General features: G+C 42.8%; 1 protein-coding gene across 1 annotated transcript in view; it reads right to left on the bottom strand.

Moving 5' to 3' along the window:
* LOC311241389 (CCR4-NOT transcription complex subunit 2-like) overlaps positions 1 to 22,149 on the bottom strand; it is a 64,558-nt gene that overhangs the window by 31,451 nt on the left and 10,958 nt on the right. Inside the window, exons 2-5 of the mRNA XM_084330195.1 lie at positions 20,074 to 20,206; positions 12,311 to 12,383; positions 10,599 to 10,746; positions 5,347 to 5,568 (exon numbers count right to left, since the gene is read on the bottom strand). Coding sequence (XP_084186321.1) covers positions 5,347 to 5,568; positions 10,599 to 10,746; positions 12,311 to 12,383; positions 20,074 to 20,193 — 563 coding nt within the window. The 5' untranslated portion in view covers positions 20,194 to 20,206. The remainder of the gene's footprint in view (positions 1 to 5,346; positions 5,569 to 10,598; positions 10,747 to 12,310; positions 12,384 to 20,073; positions 20,207 to 22,149) is intronic.

Below are 22,149 nucleotides of genomic sequence, written 5' to 3'. Positions count from 1 at the left end.
TGGGTGGTGCCGCTCATCCTTTTCGTCTGAGAACACCGCAGTGGGTTGCAAAAAAGGCGACTGTCGTAAGACTTGTGTTTTCTGACATGCGTTTCTACTAGAGGTGGGCATAGATTCATTTTTTTAATCTAGATTAATCTATCTGCAATCCTGGAGATTAAAATGGCTAAAAAAATTTTTTTAAAACCTGCCGAAGGCATTCAAAATATGTGTGTTCTACCCAAATAATGACCAGAAGTAAGTCCTTACCTTACTTTTCCTCCTTATGTTTCTCAGGCCAGGTGGCCCATTACACCATGAGCCCATCTCCCATTTCCAAAATGCATTACAGACTGTTTGAAAAAGCTGTTTTGCTATGATAATTGGTAATGAAATATCAAAATAATGTTCAATAAGATGTACTTGTGTTTAATAAGTTGTTTTATTCAGAAGTTAACACAAATAAATAATATTACCAGTACAGTATCTAGCACACTCTCAGGAGCAAAACAGAAAGAAGCATTTCAAACTTGAACTATGTGACATGGCTTGACTCAATCAGTCCAATCTCTATTTCTCCTTCTTCCACCAGTCACTCAGGCAGACCAGCTTGTTTTATGTAGCGATGTCTACTTATAGTGCCTATAATATTTTTCCCGTTGGGTGCCAATGCAAATCAACTGCTCCAGTGGAGTTGCTCAGTGGCCAATGGTGTCAACTGTGGTTGTACTGGGCAGCTCCCAGGTGTGAATGGAACTGTGTGAATGTGAAGCAGGGCGTTCCTGAAAAAGAGCATCTGTGCTCAGCGAACCTACCCTGGGTAAATAAAGGTACATTTTTTATTTATTTTTTTTAAGATTAATGCGTTAATTATATTATCGCGCGATAATAGTATCGCGTTAACGCAGCACGTTAACGCCGTTAACGGCCCAGCTCTAGTTTCTACTATTAAGTATTATTACATTTTCATATAACAGGCTGACGGACTCCAGTAGAGCCGTCGCGCCTCCACTAACCTTTCAATAAGCTTTGTGGTCCTGGCATAAATGTGTCCATAAATCCATTTATTTAGATCCAACAGTCTGAATGTATCTTGCGATTATTATACATTTCTCTCGAGTCGCTGCGTGCGTCCTGCCATTATTGCTCGCCATGACTCTGCTTGGCGCAGCAGGAAAAAAATTCCCTTTTTCATGATATTTGACGCCTCCGATTGGCTCAATTTAGTTTCAATCTGTTTGCATCTACAAATCATATTATACCAGGTAGCCAATTAACGGGAAATCCGTCAAGACTCCGAATCAAATTGACGGAACTCCAAATCAAATTGATCAAATTCCGTCTCAAGACGGAACGCTTTAATGCCTGGGCTGTGGACATTATTTTTCTTTATCAACGAACGTACTACTCACGAGTAAGCAACTTTAACCAGTAGAGTGGAACGTCGGCCCTCATACCAAGTATTGATGTCGATCGTGTCCATAACATAATCCACCAAAGAACATGAATGAAGACGTCTCATTTTACTGCATTGGAAGTCACCCACTCCTCCATCTCACTCTGTGGCTCAGGGATATTTTGCACTTCCTTAAGATGGAGAAAATAAGGTGTGTCATAAGGGGTTCTACAGCTAGATTTTATAAAACATGGGGTCGTTTCTTTACCTATGTTGGGGAACAAGGTTCAATCGACCCCCCATAAATAATGCTCACTCCTAGCCTAGCACAGTCCAGTCGATTGACCTATCTACATGTGCAAATGTAACCGATGTCTACCTTCTTATTTATAAAAAAAAAAAATCAAATGTGTTCCATTCCTCTATTCCTGCTGTACAGTGCTTGTCCTGAGTGTACATATCTGTTTAATTGACTGTATGTCGGAAACAACATCTATATTTATTTTGTGGTGTATTCTCTTTAGTCTATATATTCAACAGACCTATACTTTGACTACTTATACATAGCCATGTGCAATATGTATATTATTTACATTCAACAGACCTATATTCTGTTTATTTATACATAGCTTAGTGCAATAGGTATATTGTTTATCCAACAGACCTATATTTTGACTAACTATATGTAGTTTTGTGCAATATGTATATTGTCTACATTCAACAGACCTATATTTTGACTACTTATATGCAGTGTTGGGACTAACGCGTTACAAAGTAACGCGTTACAGTAATGAAGTTACTTTTGGCGATAACTAGTACTCTAACGCATTACTTTTGAAATTCAGTAACGCTACTTACGTTACTGAATGGTTCGTTACTGCGTTATTTGCGTTATATACGGCGTAGATTGATAGCGAGCGGTAGTGATTATTATTATTATTATTATTATTATTATTATTATTATTATTATTATTATTATTATTATTATTATTATTATTATTATCCTCATATCCTGTCTGGCTGCGGGGAAACGCTATGCTGGGGCCGTGTTTTGTTTACTATTCCTGATCCTGACTGATAATGGCAGCGCCCAGCTACTCGCGTATTTCTCTTTTGTCGAGCGAAAAGAAAATAACGTTTTAGTTATGTCATTTGTGTTTTGGCTCAAAGATACTGGAGTCTAACATTAACTACCAGGACTCATCCAAATCCACTCGCCACCCGCGTAGAATGATACCAGGCGACACACAGCAAATGGGACGGAAAACTTTTTCCAACTACTTGTGGAGAGAGAATATACAGTACAACATGGAAATGAGATAAAGAAAATGTTTAAGGGGCTGCTGGACTAACGTTACATCTCGACAGACACTGGTGAGTGCAGTGATGTGAATGTAAATGAATGGGAACTCAAGTTGATCAACGCATTTTGACTACAAATCTGCCAGGGAATCTCATCAATACTAATCAAACAATATAAATATAGTCCTTTCATGCACAATTGATATCCTAACTATTCTAACGTTGCAATGCACGATTGATATCTTAAACAACGTTGCAAGACGGTTATAATGAAACGCTCCGGCGACAGATATCAAGGCTGTTCCTCAAGCACTTATTTTCAACCTAGAACCTAAACGTGCATGCGCGCAACCTAAACGTGCATGCGCGCAACCTAAACGTGCCTGCGCTCAACCTCCCCGAGCAATTAGGCACGGTGCATTTCTTATTACGTCGGGACATTTGTGTTTGTGTCAGATTTGTGTTTGTATCTAGACCACATTGCTTAGCAGAGTTCAGTGATGTGAATGGAAACTGTCAAGTTGATCAACCGATTTTGAGTATCTGTATCTGCATGGGAGCAATTTTTTTCTTCTTCAAGTAACTAAATAGTTACTTTTCACAGTAACGCATTACTTTTGGGTGTAAGTAACTAGTAACGTAACGGAGTTACTTTTGAAATGAGTAACTAGTAAAGTAACTGAGTTACTATTTTTCAGTAACTAGCACAACACTGCTTATATGTAGATATGTGCAATACGTCTGGCATATATGTGTACAATGTGACCTTGTGCTCATCTCATATTGCAACGAAAAAACTTCAATAAACAAAGTTTTGAAAAAAAAAAATAACATGAATCGGGAGTGTTTGATTCTTATAAATCCATGCATTATAAGCGCTCGCCATGCCCGACTAGGAATAGTCCGCCCGGACCTATTTCATCGACGCACACCCGAATACAGAGAGTTTCAAAGGATGTGCAATACAGGCCATAACCCACCAGGCGGCAGAATTTGACTTTTTCAATCTCAAACCCATTCCCAATGATAACACAGGCTCCCTGGATGGATAATGAAGGGAAATATTGAATAAAATAAATAACGACCAAAACCCGAGAAATCTCGGGTCTGGCGCCCAACCGCTGGCGGGTTAACCCGACTTATTGTGTTAAGCGCCAAACCCGACTTTTCGCTGGTTTTGATCCTTTGATCTTTTTCCTTTGATCCCCGTTCTAAACACTCAGCCGGAGCTCCCTGGGTCTCCATGGCACATCTGCCTACGTTGGAATTGCAACGACGATCGAATCTCGCCAGGTGGCAGTATCGCCTACCTTTTGAACTGGGATAGTTTAGTGTGGGGAGTGTCTGTCCTGATTCCTGTCTGTCCTAATTCCCTCTGAGGGGGAGGAGTTCTTGCAGAGTAATCGCTCTGAGATTTTCTTGATTGAAAATTGTATTAACAGATTGCAGAATGGGTACAATACAGTACGGCTCAATACACACAATTGTTAACACTTTAATCGCCGATGACGTGTTTAGACGTCATTCCTAGCCATGCTCATTCTGCCGAAGACGCCGTAACTCGTCTTTGATATCAATATTTCAAAAATCTGTGATCGAAATCATATTTCCCCTCCGGGGCCCTGAAATACACTGCAAAGCTCCACTCAACTCTCTAGCGGTTCAAGAGCGCCATCTGGTGGCCGATCGGCAGATCGCCAACAGGAAATGACTCGTCGAACCGGAAGTGCTCATCCATATGTCGTCCGGGCACTCGCTATCGTTAGAGAGACTCCGTCTTGACACAGTGAACATCGATCGGTGCAAATAACTCGAAAAAACAACATGATTTGGACGTATATACTATTATACAACCTGGAAATGGATCGGGCATTTCTCCATCCCATAATAGAAAAAATTCTGTTCCACGCTCATCTGCCAGCGGCGCGAGGAAGCCACGGTGAGTTGCAGCGTTATATTCTAACGTGTTCCATATAATCTGCTATGATGATCATATGACCCACACTGGATGAATCATCTAACGCTGCCCACGGAATTATAAACGACCCCCCACCCATCCGGTCATCATCAGATGATACGTAGTAACTTCTAGAAGTACATCCAGTTGACATTTTTTATCTCGCACAGATTCCTACCAAACTGTATTTGATCATCAATATAATGCATTTAGGGCTATAAATCACGTTCTGAAGAAAGCTGTAGAAAACGATAAAAACATACTTATACTTTAGACCGTATTTTAGTATGAATATGTGAATGAAAAAGTATAACATTGATACACCCTGAACAATACATATAGGACATTGAATGGGCCATAATAATGGCAATTTAGCAATAGAATTTAAAAAGTTATAGCCCTGCAAAGAAGGGGAACTTCTCCATAGACAAATAGAGCTGGCTAGGGATGGTAAATTATGAATTTGAACCATGGCGATCAAAGTGTTAAGGGGATGCAGACCAGAGAAAGACTTTCATCTTGTTTACATCAGGGTCGCCCATTTTCAATTCATAATGAATTGTAAGTAAGGGTGCAATTAGCACCGTGCAATCCATTCTTTGTGGATCTAGCCCAGTGTGTGTGTGTGTGTGTGTGTGTGTGTGTGTGTGTGTGTGTGTGTGTGTGTGTGTGTGTGTGTGTGTGTGTGTGTGTGTGTGTGTGTGTGTGTCACCTGTTGATAGTCAGGTGTTGTCTTGCTTGCTGCTGTTTGGGCTGACAGATGATACTGGGAGACGATCGACTTGGACTCTCCATGCTACCGCTCCTTCCTCCTCCTCCTCCTCCCGACCCCCCCGTCTGCTGGCTGTGGTTGAGCATGCCTCCTCCTCCTCCTCCTCCTCCTCCTCCCGACCCCCCCACCAGCATACTCCGACTGCTCACTGGAAGGATACCCCTGCAGAACAAAATAAATATAAAACATTTGAGATATGAGATGCAAACATGTATGCATGGACGTTTATGTCCATCAAACATTACTTGTTGATTTAAGATTAATCATTCATTCATTACTATTTATTAATGAAATGTTCTAGGATTTTGTTGATGTGAAGCTAACTGGTTTTAAAAACACAGATTAAAGATGAAGATGTGAAGCTAATTGGTTTTAAAACACACAGATTAAATCTAGAGACGTGAAGCTAATTGGTTTTAAAAGACATATTAAAGCTGGATATGTGAAGCTAACTGGTCTTAAAACACACTGATTAAAGCTAGAGCGAGCGAGAAAAATGCAGGCACGGGAAATTCGTATCGATAATGTGTCAAATAAGTACTGAAACCATTTAAAATATTCAGTATTGATAATAGAAAAATCTATATTTTTTACAACATTATAGGTCTAGGCTTCAATATCAACTGAAACATACTGAAGCATCAGGTAAAGTAAATCTGACTCATAATATGCTTTGTCTGGAAGTAGGTTATAAAATAAATAACACATTTCCAATCCAAAATCATAGTTAAGAGATAGAATGTGATTATTAAATTGAAGGCCTTTTTTTTTTTTTTTTTTTTTTTACTTAAATTTGTATTAACATTTACAGACATACAACACTTAGACAATACCTACAATGACATCAATAACATGACAACACACTAACATGGACGCCTTGAATATGGCTGCGTTCAGCCTCCCAGACCCCCATAAGAGGGACCCCCCCCTCCCGCCATTCCCCCCTAGAAATAGCAGGGCCGAGCACTGAGCGACACAGGTCCCTTGAATTAAATTGGGCCAGGCTCAGTAGAGGAGAGAGGGAAGGTACTCCCCCCCACCGGGCCAAGCCCGCTACCTCCCATGTCACCAAGCACCCCACCCCACGCACAACGACCCCACAACATACAAGACCCCACTCTCCCGGGCCAAACCGCGGAAACGATGCCCCCCCCCCCCCCCCCCCCCCTGAGCTAAGCCCGTAGAACTCCCCCATATCCCAGGCCGATAAGCGCGGAGCCGGGCCCCCAGCGACACGGGTTCCTTGAATTAATTGGGCCAGGCCCAGTACCCAGTAGAGGGGAGGGAAGGGGACTCCCCCCCCCCCCCCCCACGAGCCAAGCCTGCTACCTCCCATGTCACCGAGAGCCCAACCCCACCGACCCCGCAACACACAAGACCCCACTGGGCAAAGCTCAGCCGCTCTGACCCCCATAAGAGAGACCCCTCCCTCCCGCTCTCCTCCCCGAGAAACAGAACACCCCCATATCCTGGTCCACCATGCGCAGAGCCGAACACCCAGAGCCCCCACCCGCCCGACCGCCAGGCCCCCGAGAACCCCAATCCCAGGCCCGCAGAAGGCCAAAGCACCACGCCTCAATGGCCCCCCGACCCCAAGCCTGGTGTCCCCCCGGCCCGGCGACCAGACCGCCCAGGCCACGGCGGCCGAGGGCCCCAGGAAACCCCACCCCACCTATACCGATCCCACAACACGCAAGGCCCCCCCTCTCCCGGGTCGAACCGCCGGAACAATGGCCCCTCCCCCCGACATTCCCCCCCACTGAACTCAGCCTGCCCACTTCTTTACCTCCCATGTCACCGATATCACTATATACATTTATGCTAACATGACTTAAAAAATTAAACTGAAAACACAATAAGAAAAAATTTAATGAAAATAAAATAAGCTATATGGTTAGCACTTTTTGCCCCCGTTGGCGGTTTGGAGGGGAATCAGCTCTCCTAGGGAGAAGCCCCCCCCCCCTTGTGACGGAGATATCCCCAATGGAGATTCTCCAAGCCTCTATTATTGTCCAACATTTTGAATTCTTGTCCTTCACAAATGTCCATGTGCACATTTAAAGCAACTGCTATTCTAACATAACTCAGATTCTAACATAACTCAAAGAAAAAAGACAACATTGGTGCTCCCATGGTGTTAGAGCAGTGGTTCCCAAACTGTGGTGCGCGTTCCCAAACTGTGGTGCGTGCACCAGCGCCCTCTAGGTGGTGCGTGACATGAAAAGGGTAAATAATTTTTCTCTTCTTTTTTTTTTACAATAAAATGTCATACAAATCTTAGTCAAACCTTTAGTATTATGGATATTAAACATGCTGGCAGAGTACATGCATCCATGTTGTCGTGAACATTTTAATTAAATAAAGAAATTCCCTATCCATAGTCGCCATGGGAAGAGATAAAATAAAAAATAAAATCTGTGCACGGAGACCAGCAACAATTTTTTCTAACAGAAACCCATTGGGGGGTGCGTCAGCTAGGTCGGGAGGTGAGAGGGGGTGCACGGCCAAAAAAGTTTGGGAACCGCTGTGTTAGAGGATCTTAATCGTATCCCTCTGTTCCCCGTTGGATGGGTGAGGAGTAATGGCTCTCCTAGTGTGAGGGCTCCCCCTAGTGGCGAAGTGCGCACTATATAAGTCCAACATTCGTTCTGTGGACAGCCTCAGAGCTCCCGGTCAATGTTCTGAATTTGTCTTTCTTATGCTCATGTTCATTTGTATTGTGTGTCACGTGTAATCCTGTAGTTCCTTCATACCAGTCCATCGTGTATTATTCCCCAATATGTTTCCTAATCAGCGTGTCCCTTTTTAAAATAAATTTCAAATAGTTTGTCTATAACGTGTGTATTGTAAATCATAGTGTTAATTATTCTAAATTCTGGTGTTATAGTTTTATAATTCTTGGGGTAACTGTTCAATTATCTTTCCTCTTGTATCTATTCTCATCCCCAGGTCCCCCACGTTGATTGTCTTGTATCTTTCCTTGGATCACCGTGGCCCTTCATACCCCTTTCTCGTGTCCCTTTGTCCTTCTTCATAGTTGATCTGCTTTGAATCCGTTCAGGTCCCCTCTTTTCCTCCCCCCGTCCTCCTCTCCTCGTCCTTGTCTCTCGGTTCTGGTCCACCTGCGCGTAGGGGTGGGCGATATATAGAGTATACTCGATGTATCGCGGATTGTTCTACCCGAGATGTAGTACTGTACTATATCGCGAACATCGAGTATTTAGTTTATATGGCGCCGCCCGCGGCCGAGAGACACTCGCAGTGCTTTCCTCGAGAAGGGACGGCGGAGCTATAGGCTAACGTTAGTGTATTGGTCCCGAGTGTAGCAGGGACGGCGGAGCTATAGGCTAACGTTAGTGTATTGGTCCCGAGTGTAGCAGGGACGGCGGAGCTATAGGCTAACGTTAGTGTAGTCAGGGCTGTACAGTGCGATATAATGTTGCGGTTGTAATTTCATTAGACAGACCAGCGCGGACCTTTAATAACATGTAATTTCATTGACACGAGCAATGAGCTAACGGTAGCTGCTAACCAAGGTATCCATTAGGATTATGCTGCTAACCCTGGAAAACGGTCAAAGCGGACTCCACAAGACTAGTTCCATTCGTGAGGAAAGGGGGTGGGTTATATTGACAACGCTTGACAACAGAAGTTTAAACATAACTTCATATTTATTGGTTATTCATTTCTGTATATCATTCAATTTCCATCTCCGTGTGTGTCCATCTCCATCTCTTCCTGTTTACATTCGAGTGTGACGTCATCACCTACGGCAGCTTAGACGATCAAAACGCGAACCTAGAACCAAACCCGAGGGGGGGGGGCTGGCTCTCTTGTTCATTCTCGCCCCCTCTCTCTCTCTCTCTCTCTCGCTCTCTCTCTACATTCAATGATTTAAAGTAGCCAAACGTTACAGACAGTATAAATACTAACTGGATAGTTGATGATATAAACATTTAATTTTATTATCTGAAATATTCTAAAATCATTAAGTCTGCTATAAGCCATTATACCTTTGTGTGTGATTATTATTTTCTCACAGTAAGGGGGTGTATATATATACATATATATATGTGTGTGTGTGTGTTTGGCTAAAGTGGATAGAAAACACAGTACTGTGTAAAAGTCTTAGGCACCCAAGAGTTTTTATATAAATTGTCTTAGTTTTTTTTATTAGTGTGTCAGTAGACTACTCTTAGTACATTTTCATTAAATTATTTTTTAAAGCATCTTCATGGTTTAATAATGCAAACATATGTTGCAGGGACTTATTATAATCATCATATTGGCGTGACTATGCATCAAAGGGTTAAATCAAGCATTTTTAAGTGATTTAGAGGAAATGTCAAAATATTGCGATATATATCGTGTATCGCGATATGGCCAAAAAATATCGCGATATCATTTAGAGGCCATATCGCCCAGCCCTACCTGCGCGCCCTCTCCATCCTCTGCGTCAGCGGCCTAGGCCGTAGGCCTCTCTCCTTCCCCTCCCGGCTCCTTCCATCCTCTCCGCGCCGTGTCCCTCGCCGCCACCTGCACGTTGTTGGGACCTGGTTCCTTTCTTTTTCTGAATTTTCTTTATTTCTACATAGCTCCGACGTATCATTGCCACCTCCGTTGGATTTTTCAGTGTTACATTGTATGCTCCGCATTGCTCCTAATCCAATCTGCATGGTGGCCTGGTTAGCCTCTATGTTAGCTTGTAAGCTAGTTTGTATGTTAGCCTGTAGCTTCTCTGTACTGACATTCAGCGTCCCGCTAGCTTGTTCTACCTGTTGCATCATTGCCTCGTGTTGAGTCTTTTCCATCTGTGTATTTACTTCATCTGGGGTTGCTTTTCTTTCATTTGTCCTCGTGTTCATTCTTCCTTCTTTCTTTTGTCCTCGAATCTTCACTTTTTATTTCGTTTTGAATTGTTTTACTTCCTTTTTTTGATATTCATTGACCAGGAGCTCTTTCATGTGACTGCTCACCAGAACGTCGCAAACCGGAAGTCATTGAAGACTTTTTAAGACCCTGCGGAAACCTGTACATAACAGAGAAACAAAGTGAAACACTGAGGCATGTACCTGTTGGGTGAGGGGGGGTGTGCATGGTGCTAGGGTTGGGGAAACACTGAGGCGTGTACCTGTTGGGTGAGGGGGGGTGTGTGCATGGTGCTATGGTTGGGGAAACACTGAGGCGTGTACCTGTTGGGTGAGGGGGGGGTGTGCATGGTGCTAGGGTTGGGGGCATTCACGTGACTCGCTAGCTGGCTGGTCGGTTGACTCAAACCACTTCTACTCAGCTGAGGCGCCGCACTGCTGTTCATACTGCGCATAGGAAACCCTAGAGCACCTAGAGAGAGAGAGAGAGAGAGAGAGAGAGAGAGAGAGAGAGAGAGAGAGAGAGAGAGAGGGGGGGGGGGACAGAGATGGAGAGAGACAGACAGAGATAGGGAAGGAGAGACAGAGAGAGAACCCGAGAGAAAGAGAGACAGAGAGATACAGAGAGACAGAGATGGGGGAGATAGACAGAAGGAAGGAGAGAGAGATAGACAGAGAGAGAGAAAGAGAGATAGAGAGGGAGAAAGGTGAGAGAGACAGAGAGAGAAAGACAGAGAGATGAATGTGTCTGTCTCACTCTCTTCACATCTTTCATTGACTTTGTATGTATTGGCACCGCTTGCCGTTGTATTGTAAGAAGGGTGGCTGCTAGATGGTTAGAGGAGCTTTCAGCTAGTGATCTGAGGCTGAAGAGTGACATTCAGAATGTTGGAATGTTCATCCAGATGATGCCGCTGTCATGTCAACTGCCTCAGTATCATCATGCTCGAATAATAAGAAGAGGATGGGTCACAGCCCCAACATTCTAAACTAGAATAATAAGAAAAGGATGGGTCACAGCCGCAACATTCTAAACTAGAATAATAAGAAAAGGATGGGTCACAGCCCCAACGTTCTAAACTAGAATAATAAGAAGAGGATGGGTCACAGCCCCAACATTCTAAACTAGAATAATAAGAAAAGGATGGGTCACAGCCCCAACATTCTAAACTAGAATAATAAGAAAAGGATGGGTCACAGCCCCAACGTTCTAAACTAGAATAATAAGAAGAGGATGGGTCACAGCCCCAACATTCTAAACTAGAATAATAAGAAAAGGATGGGTCACAGCCCCAACATTCTAAACTAGAATAATAAGAAGAGGATGGGTCACAACCCTAATGTTCTAAACTAGAATAAGAAGAAGAGGATGGGTCACAGCCCCAACATTCTAATGGAAGTCATTCAGCACTGGGAAACAATGCTACTTACAATGTGATTTTTGTCCCAGTGGTAACGAGGGAACACATTTTCTACAGTTTCTATGACAACACTGACCTCTTCTCATGCACCAAACTAACGCTGATTTCCATTAGTGGTCGACCAATATGAGTTTTTCAATGGCCGATACAGATGCAGATATTTAAAGAGCAGGGCGGCCGATGATATTTTTTGCATTGAATAAAATACTACAATTTAATAATAACACATTAATAAAGAAAAAGAAAAAAAAACTGAAGTTGACTAACTTAACTAATGTTGGCTTTATTAGCTAGCTATCTTAGCTGGTTGCAGCTGCTAACATTACAACTATACTAAGAATTGGATATAAAATATTGCAGTATTTTCTCGCATCAAAATATCAGTGAGCTTTAGAGCTCTGTTTACCTGCTTTCAACTAAACAGATTTCTTGCAATCTCTAAATTGAGCCCACAAAAATGGTAATGTCGGCAGACCGATATCGAAATCTAATATTTGGCCGATGCTGATGTGTGTATGTGTGTGTGTGTGTGTGTGTGTGTGTGTGTGTGTGTGTGTGTGTGTGTGTGTGTGTGTGTGTGTGTGTGTGTGTGTGTGTGTGTGTGTGTGTACTCACTCTGCGGGCCATATAAGCTGGCTCCTAGCTGTGACAGTTGACCTGCTGAGGAGGGGGAAGGAGACGCCACCATCTGAAACACCAACAAATAAGAAGGTCAATATCACAGCACCTGTTGAGCCGACTGTCTATGGCTACCACATAACCACGCTCTATCACATGATGAATACTACCACAGAATCCTGATCTATCACATGTTGAATACTACCACAGAATCCTGATCTATCACATGTTGAATACTACCACAGAATCCTGATCTATCACATGTTGAATACTACCACAGAATCCTGATCTATCACATGTTGAATACTACCACATAACCACGCTCTATCACATGTTGAATACTACCACAGAATCCTGATCTATCACATGTTGAATACTACCACAGAATCCTGATCTATCACATGTTGAATACTACCACAGAATCCTGATCTATCACATGTTGAATACTACCACAGAATCCTGATCTATCACATGTTGAATACTACCACAGAATCCTGATCTATCACATGTTGAATACTACCACAGAATCCTGATCTATCACATGTTGAATACTACCACAGAATCCTGATCTATCACATGTTGAATACTACCACAGAAACCTGATCTATCACATGTTGAATACTACCACATAACCACGCTCTATCACATGTTGAATACTACCACAGAATCCTGATCTATCACATGTTGAATACTACCACAGAATCCTGATCTATCACATGTTGAATACTACCACATAACCACGCTCTATCACATGTTGAATACTACTACATAACCACTAGGGCTGTCTTAAATACTTTGAAGCTTCGATGGGCATGGGAAAATAAAATTAGAATATATAAAAAATAAAGAAAATATTTATCTTTTTTTCAAAATCAACTCTGCCTCGCTTTGTTAACTATAACAAGCAATGCTTGTTAAGATTTAAGATGAGGTCGGACTCGGCACTGACAGATTTGTGTTCATTGTGTTGCTTTTATAAAGCCTCAAATGACGGCTTACAATATTTCATGAAAGCAAAGTGTTTTGTTTGTCTAAGATTTAAAAAGGTTTAAACTTTCCAGCACTGACAATTTTTATTTTTTTTTATCTTTTTCTTCCTCCTTTTTTCCGTTTTTCTCCCATCCCAATGTTAGTCGTTATGCCAATTCCCAATCCCCTTCCTAGTCGTTGCGCACCTACCCCCTAGTCGGTCTGGGAGGGCGGAGGCTATCACATGCTTCCTCCGACACATGTGTAGCCAATCAACCGCTTCTTTTCACCTGGCAGCGCGGACTCTCACTGAGAGAGTGTAACGTGTGGAAGGATCGCACTACCTCTCTCAGATCCTTCCCTCACTGAGAAGGCTCCCCGACCGAACTGTAGAAGTCGCTGTTTACAATGCCCAGGACCCACCCACCGGCTTTCCCACCCTCTAACACTGCCAATTGTGTTAGTATGATGGCCGGCCAAGCCGGAAGCAACGCAGAGAGCTGGGCTCGATACCAGTGTCTCCTGCGTTGGTGACGAGCGACTTGCCCGCTGCGCCACCCAGCCACCTTGCACTGACAAAGTTGAACAAAGTGCTGTACAAGTCCCACAACATAAAAAAATTTAAATAAACAAATGATTTAAATATATATATATATATATATATATATATTTTTATCTCGAAGCTTCGAATTAAAATCGAATCTTGGCCCCGAAGATTCGAATGCCAAAAAAATTCGAAGGTCAGCCCTAATAACCACGCTCTCACATGTTGAATACTACTACATAACCACGCTCTATCACATGTTTTTTTTTACTTTTATCTCCCCATTTTCTATTTTTCTCCCATCCCAATTCCGTATTATCGAATTCTACCCTCCCCTGTCTCGAACGTTGTTAGACCATGCCTCCCACTGGTCGCCTGCAATGTGGACGAAGCCTTGCATCACGTGTCCCCTCCGATACACAAGGAGGCAGCCGTCGCATCTTTTCACCTGCACAGCGCGATCTCTCAGTAGCGAGGAGTAACGCGTGGGAGGCTCACGCTGCCCCCGATACTTCCTGATTCTGCTGTACAGGCGCACCAACCGACCTGTAGGAGTCGCTGTCCACAACGTCCGATCCCCACCCACCGGCTTTCCCACCCCCTAATACTGCCAATTGTATTAGTATGAACGACCAGCCAAGCCGGAAGCAACGCCGAGAGCTGGGCTCGAACCCAGCATCTCCTGCGTTAGTGGCGAGCGCCTTGCCCACTGCGCCACTTAGCCGCCCTGCTCTATCACATGTTGAATACTACCACATAACCATGCTCTATCTCATGTTGAATACTACCACATAACCATGCTCTATCTCATGTTGAATACTACCACATAACCATGCTCTATCTCATGTTGAATACTACCACATAACCCTGCTCTATCTCATGTTGAATACTACCACATAACCATGCTCTATCACATGTTGAATACTACCACATAACCATGCTCTATCTCATGTTGAATACTACCACATAACCATGCTCTATCTCATGTTGAATACTACCACATAACCCTGCTCTATCAGATAAAGAGACAGATAGATAGACAGACAGACAGATAAATACACAGACAGACAGATAAAGACACATAGACAGACAGATAAAGACACATAGACAGACAGATAAAGACACATAGACAGACAGACAGACAGACAGACAGACAGATAAATACACAGATAGACAGACAGACAGACAGACAGACAGACAGATAAAGACACATATAGACAGACAGACAGACAGACAGGATGCCCCGATCACGTTTTTTGCCACAGATACCGATCGTCTATGAGCCATATCGGCCGATACCGATAGTTTTTGGTTTTGTTATAGCAGCTGGCAGTATTATACTGTAGGTCTAACACAGGCAGGGTTTCCCATTAATTACCTAGACTGTGGCGGCCCGGCAGTGGTAGTAGTCGTAATTAGGGCCGTCTTAAAGTGTAATTTTTTTTTTTTTTTTTTTTTTTTTTGCCTCCAAAATCTTGTGCCTCCATTCCAATGAAACGAAAGTAAGCGGCGCCTTCCCGCCTCCATTCCAATGAAACGAAAGTAAGCGGCGCCTCGACTCCACCTCTCTACAACAAGCACGTGGAGATTATCTGTGTTGAAAACAACAAGGACATGTGCAGCAGACATGTCGACGAAGAAGTGAAGCAATGCCGTTTGTTATTTAAGACTATGTCGGACAGATTTGTGTTCATTGTGCTGCTTTTTTAAAGTGTCCCGACCCATATAAAAATATGTCTTAACCCATTCTCCGCCATTGACGGATTAAGACGTCATTCCTCGCCATGCTTAATCTGCCAATGACGGATTACGCCGTCATCGAGATCAATATTTCATCATCATGGTATTCATATTTCACCGACGGATCCTTGACGGGTGCTGTGGATCTCCACTCAACTCTCCAACAGTTCAATATCGCCACCTGGTGGCCGATCGGCCAACCGGAAGTGGGGAAGTGGGGCCGGAAGCAGCGTTTCCGTTAGCCGGTAATTACCGGTATTTGACTGGCAAAATCTGTTGAAGTCCGACAAATTTAATCTCTCCGGTCATAGTGTCCGGTGAAAATAGTTCCCTCTGGGCACAGTTTGATTATTTGAATTGTATTTGGATGGGCTGGAGTTGGGTGGCCTATGCGATGAACGAAACAATCATTGCGTTTGTTGTCGTTGCTTCGCTCAGCGAGAGCTTGCTGCTGGATTTGCGGAAGGCATGCAGCTGCAGACCCACAGAACCCACCAGCTTTGCTGGCACAGTGCGGTCCCCAGACCTGGAAAGCTGCTCTGCGGGTCTGCAGCTGGATGCTTCTTGCAAACTAACTGCGGCGCTCGCGCTGATATTGTTGGACCGGCTGCTTGGTGGAGCAACGATGAAACGAATGTAATGAATCGTTCGTCGCATGGGCTATTTAATTTTGGCCTGTTTTGGTACGGTTCGGGTGGTCAAGTTGTGCTTGGAGGGAGTTGTTTTCACCGGACATTATGACCAGCACCAAGTCGTTGGGACTAGGTGGAGATATACATCACGCAAACCCACGATAATGTTGCCGTCTCTCTGCCAAATTTCTCAGTTCTTCGCTTGATATAATTAATACAAATGTCCAATATAACGGAATTCGTTAGCTCATAAATGTGATTATAACAGACTGCTGTTTATTAATGTCGGGCCGACTGCCCACAGACACAGGTCTATTTGATTTAAAGTCGGCAGCAGCACGGAGTCTCTGGACTTATTTTATTTGGAATATAATGACTGTATACGCAAAAGTAGCCTAGCTTTAAGTTAAAATATTATAAATCTACATGCCTTGAGGATGTCATTCTTTATATAGCCTGTTGTTTTTAAGCTCAATAAACTCTGACAGGAATTTCTCTCATTTGACCGGTAGATAAAAATCTACCGGACCCTGAGACCGGCAACAATTTTTTCTAACGGAAACCCTGGCCGGAAGTGCTTGGTGTCCCCCCTATTCCGTCCGCCACTCGCTATCGCTCCCGGGGCTCCATCTCGACACACTGGATAATCGATTGGTTGCCATAACTCAATAAACAACGTTATTTGGACGTATATAGTATTATACAACCCGGAAATGGTTCATCTAGATCAACATCCCATAATAGCGATCTTTTTGCACCACGCTGATCACCCAACGGTAAGAGGAAGCTGCGGTGAGTTTCAGCGTTTTTGATTATTATTATCCATACAAACTGCTATGATCAATATATCACCCATACTACATGATTAATTTAACGTCGGTCATTGCATTATAAATTACCCCCCCCCCGCGCCTCCGGTCACCAGCAGATGATGAGTCATGACGTTTAGGACCTTGTACAATTGAAATTTTTTATCTGACGTCAATCGCTAGCAAACTGCATTTGATGATGTAATATATGCATAAATGGCTATAACTCACGTTCTATGAATTACTGCAGAAAACGAAAAAACATATTTATACTCTGGACCAGGGGTGGGCAATTAACTTTTACAAGGGGCCACATGAGAAACCTGAACTCTGTTGGAGGGCCGAACCAATGATAACTTGAACTTAATTCTGCTCAATATTCATTATCTCCCATTGAAAAATGTACTGCAGGCCGGACACGGACGCCCAAAGGGCCTGAAGTGGCCTGTGGGCCGTAATTGCCCAGGTCTGCTCTGGACGGTATTTTAGTATGAATGTGTGAATGAAAAAGTAAAACGTTCCTACACCCTGAACAATAAGCTAATCGATGTTGAATGGGCCATAGTAATGTCAATTTAGCAATACAAGTAAAAAAGTTATAGCCCTGCAAAGTAGGTGAACATCTCCATTAGGGGTGGACGGTATAAACGGTATACGGTATAAACGGTATGAATTTGCTCTACGGTATGGATTTTGACTATACCGTGTAACCGGTAGTGCAGCTCTAAAATAGCAATGACGTCATGTAACCACAGCGTGACTATTTCAATCGCATTTGCCCCTAAAAATAGATCGAATTAGTCATAGATAATAGATATGTGCAAACTGGAAAAAGTTATTTAGGAGGCTTCGCGCAGTGGGCGCACTGGGCGTGTCAACACGCAATTGTCATTTCATAATAAACACATATCACCGCGGCGCACAGCAAGTTTCAATTTCAGTTCCTGGCATTTTTAACCAGTGGAGAAAGGTAAGAGATCTTACCTATCGTTTTTCTTATATGAATTATTCTACGTTAATAAAACATACCTGGTGATCAACTACAGTTTGCTGTAAACATTATGATATGCGTGTAGTGTTATGATAACGACGGGAGGACGGCTGCAGCAGTGGATTTGCGAAATAGCATGCAGCTGCAGAGCCGCAGAGCCAGTGGCTCTTTCAGGTCTGGTCACAGGTCCGCTCAACAGCGCCCCCCCACCAAACGGCTGAACGACCTGAAAGAGCCACTGGCTCTGCGGCTCTGCAGCTACATATGCTTCTAGCAAAATCCAGCCCCGCTGTTTGCAATGGGAGCAGCACGGAGTCTCGACTCGGGACTTATTTTATTTGGAATATAATGACTTTATACGCAAAAGTAGCCTAGTTTTAAGTTAAAATATTATAAATCTACATGCCTTGAGGATGTCATTCTTTATATAGCCTGCCTATCAGGCAAAAAAATGTATTCTAACGGAAACACTGATACCGTGATATATACCGTTACCGTCTATGCTTCAAATTATACCGTGATATAAATTTTAGACCATACCGTCCACCCCTAATCTCCATAGACAAATAGAGCTGGCAGAGGATGGTATAAGAAGGGTACAATGCCTGGCGAAGAATGGGTTAATAAAACGTGCTTAATTAAGTCGAATTCTGCCTTTGTCTCTATCAACTACATATAAATATTTATATAATTGTTTGCTTGATAGACAAAGGTTGCAACATAATTATGTAATGTCATGTCGTTGGCTGTGAGAGCAGCCCCACTGCACCCAGGCAGCGCAGCCGAGTGAAACCTTGTTGGCTGTGTCACAGTCACGAAAGGGGCTACTTAATTAATTAATCCAATCCACTTTATTTATAGAGCACATTTAAAAACAACAAAGTTTACCAACGTGCTGTACAAGTCCCACAACATAAAATTTAAATCGAAGCTCGGCCCCGAAGCTTCGATTGCCAAAAAAAGCTTCTAAGGTCAGCCCTACCGCAGACACCACAAAAAAACATTTCCTCCCCCACTCCCACTCCCCAGGACCCCCCAGGATCAGCACCTAGGGTTGGGCATCGTTTGGATTTGAACGATTCCGGTTCCGATTCCGATTCTCCATATCGATTCCGGTTCTGAACGATTCTCGATTCCGATTCTTTGAGGTGCAGGTCACAGCTTATTTCGTAGGAGTTTTTTTTTTTTTTTTTTTTAATTTAAAAAAAAAATCATACTATTCACATTTTCAGTTTACTTGATACAGTTTAATTTGGTTGCTGTACTGTAACTAGGGTATTAATTAACAAAGTAAAACAAATTAAAAAATTAAATATTTTTTTATTTTTTAAGAATCGAAATGCAGGTATGTTACTTCCGGTTCCAGAACCGGAAGTTAGGAACCGGTTCCTAATTAGAACCGGTTTTCGGTGCCCAACCCTATCAGCACCCGGACTCCGCTTCGAATAACATGACTTTTCTTGTGATCGCCTTAGCCTTCTGACTATCACGGTTATACGCACGGATGCTATCTAAAGTGGTTTGCGTTAGGGGCCGTTTTGGTTCTTTCTCTGACATTTTCTTTGTACTCTCCGCGGTAAGCTTAACAAACTCTCCAAGTGTCTTATTAAATTTGTTGTGTTGAAACTTTTTACATTGCTTCCCCGACGAGGTATTTTATCCTGGCATACATTGCAGATGGCATTTGTTGCATCTGTCAGACACTTAATAGTTCCACACCACCGACAACATGTTTTAGGTTAGTTAACATGCGACAATGACACCAACTCCGCTGAGAATTGGCTCATGTTTTTCACGTCATCGATCGGTTTTCGCAATCGGCGATAAGAAAGCATTAATGCGAATAATCACCTCTCTGGAGAATAATTATCGGAATTCCCCAATCTCATATTTATACTGAATATCGGCCGATACCGATCGCTGGCTGAACGATCGGGGGATCCCTAATGGACAGACAGACAGACAGATAAAGACACAGATAGACAGACAAAGATACAGCTAGACAGACAGACAGACAGACAGATAAAGACACAGATAGACAGACAGACAGACAGACAAACAGATATATGTATTACATCCTTGTCGTTGCGGTGCGAGGGGAACATGGACTGTTGGCTGTAGTAGAGACTGGAGTCATCGCTGTAGTCGTTCTCTACTCCCCCCTCCACAAACTTCTTCCTGCTAGCACCAAACATCACCTAGTGTCACCTGTAGAGAAGATATTATTAGAGTTGTTCCGATACCGATACCAGTATCGGAAATGCCGCCGATACTGCCTAAAATGCTGCTATCGGTATCGGCCAGTACCCACTAATTCAGCGCTCCGATACCATATGACGTCATTTATCAACAACACTGCTGTCTGCTGAGTGAGCATTATAAAACAAACGTGTTTTTAACCAACCGTGAATTAAAGTGTCAATGCCATTTGTCATTTTAACAGCAGATACTTTCCAGATACTTTGCCATCGTCCCGACAGAGCGCTCTGATGGGTTCGCTTGGTGGTGTTATTAGCATTGAACAGCTAACCGAAAGTTAACTAACGTTAAAGTTTTAGCTTTAACGTTACCGTGGCTAAAGTTGGGGCTATTCATAATCCAGCAATAATGGCTGCAGACCTGCAAGCAAAGTACAGCAAGTTGGCAAAGGAGTATTCCAAGTTAAATCACATTTTCACCAGTAACGTTACAGTCTTTCCATCTACCGGTAGCTCATGCTAGCTAACCTAGCTCTCGTTAATGTCTGATTGACCACTGATCGACCACCTCGCATACACAATTAATGACATGTTGTGGACAGCCATATCGGTGACAATGTTTAGCTTTTAGTGCCAAATGATAAGAGTCTGAGGCGGAGTCTCAAAAGAGAATGTTGAATATTTATTGTGCAAAAATAGAGCCTCTGGTACTACAGTAGTTAACCTAAACGGAGCCTTGTGGAAGCAGCAACGAATAATGTCCGTGTGGAACTAATGTGCCATGGGTGAACTCATTGAGATCGTTTTCAATTACTGATACTAATACTAATCTATACAATCACCTGTTGTTGAATAAATACCATTACTTTATAGGTATTACTAAAAGAAACAGTATATATAAAACAGTAGCTGTATAAAAAAAAAGAAAAAAAAGGTTTTATAATTTATATTATTTTTTATTTTATTTTTTATGTATGCACTGGTATCGGATCGGTAGTATCAGAATCGGATCGGGAAGGAAAAAATGGTATCGGAACATCTCTAGATATCATATTATTATTCAATATTTAATATAAACGTCTTCCTGCTAGCACCAAACATTCAATATATAATATACATAGGAGTCAAGACAATGGCGAGACAACATTCAGTCAGTCTGCCAGCCAGTCAGTCAGTCAGTCAGTCAATCAGACCAGTCAATCAGACCAGTCATGCAGACAACCAATCCAGGGTTTCCGTTAGAAAAAATTGTTGCCGGTCTCCGTGACCTGCAAGATTTCAACTACCGGACAAATGAGATTAATTCCGGTCATAGTTTATTGAGCTTTAAAACAATTGAGATAGGCAGGCTATATAAAGAATGTCATCCTCAAGGCATGTAGATTTATAATATTATTACTTAAAACTAGGCTACTTTTGCGTATACAGTCATTAATATATTCCAAATAAAATAAGTCCCTCGATACTCCGTCTCCGTGCTGCTGCTGACTTGAAATAAAATAGACCGTGTATGTGGCAGTCGGTCCGACACCACATTATTATAAGTCTGTTATAATCACATTTTTATGAGCTAACGAATTCCGTTATATTGGACATTTGTATTAATTATATCAAGCGAAGAACTGAGAAAGCAGAGAGCCGGCAACATTATCGTGGTTTGCGTGACTACTCTCTCCACCTCAATGTCACGCGGTCGAAAAGGGCGCTTGTCTATTGGACAGTGGAAATGTGTGTGTGGCTGCGATCCTGTGTGTGCGCGCGCGCGTGTGTGTGTGTCTGTGTGTGTACTGCGGAGCCCAGATCAGCGGAGCCGAGTTTTGACATGGCATTGATCCATTGTTCTATTGAAGCACATTACTTTACCACCATCCTCTCGCTAAACAACTTGTAGACCACGGTGTTTTTATGAGTGCCCACAAGTAGCCGTTTTAATAATATAATAAGCCGCGCGCC

Source organism: Notolepis coatsorum, assembly GCF_963971535.1.
Source record: "Notolepis coatsorum genome assembly, chromosome: 15".
NCBI classification, from domain to species: Eukaryota; Metazoa; Chordata; class Actinopteri; order Aulopiformes; family Paralepididae; genus Notolepis; species Notolepis coatsorum.
This window is presented reverse-complemented; position numbering and strand designations above follow the sequence as displayed.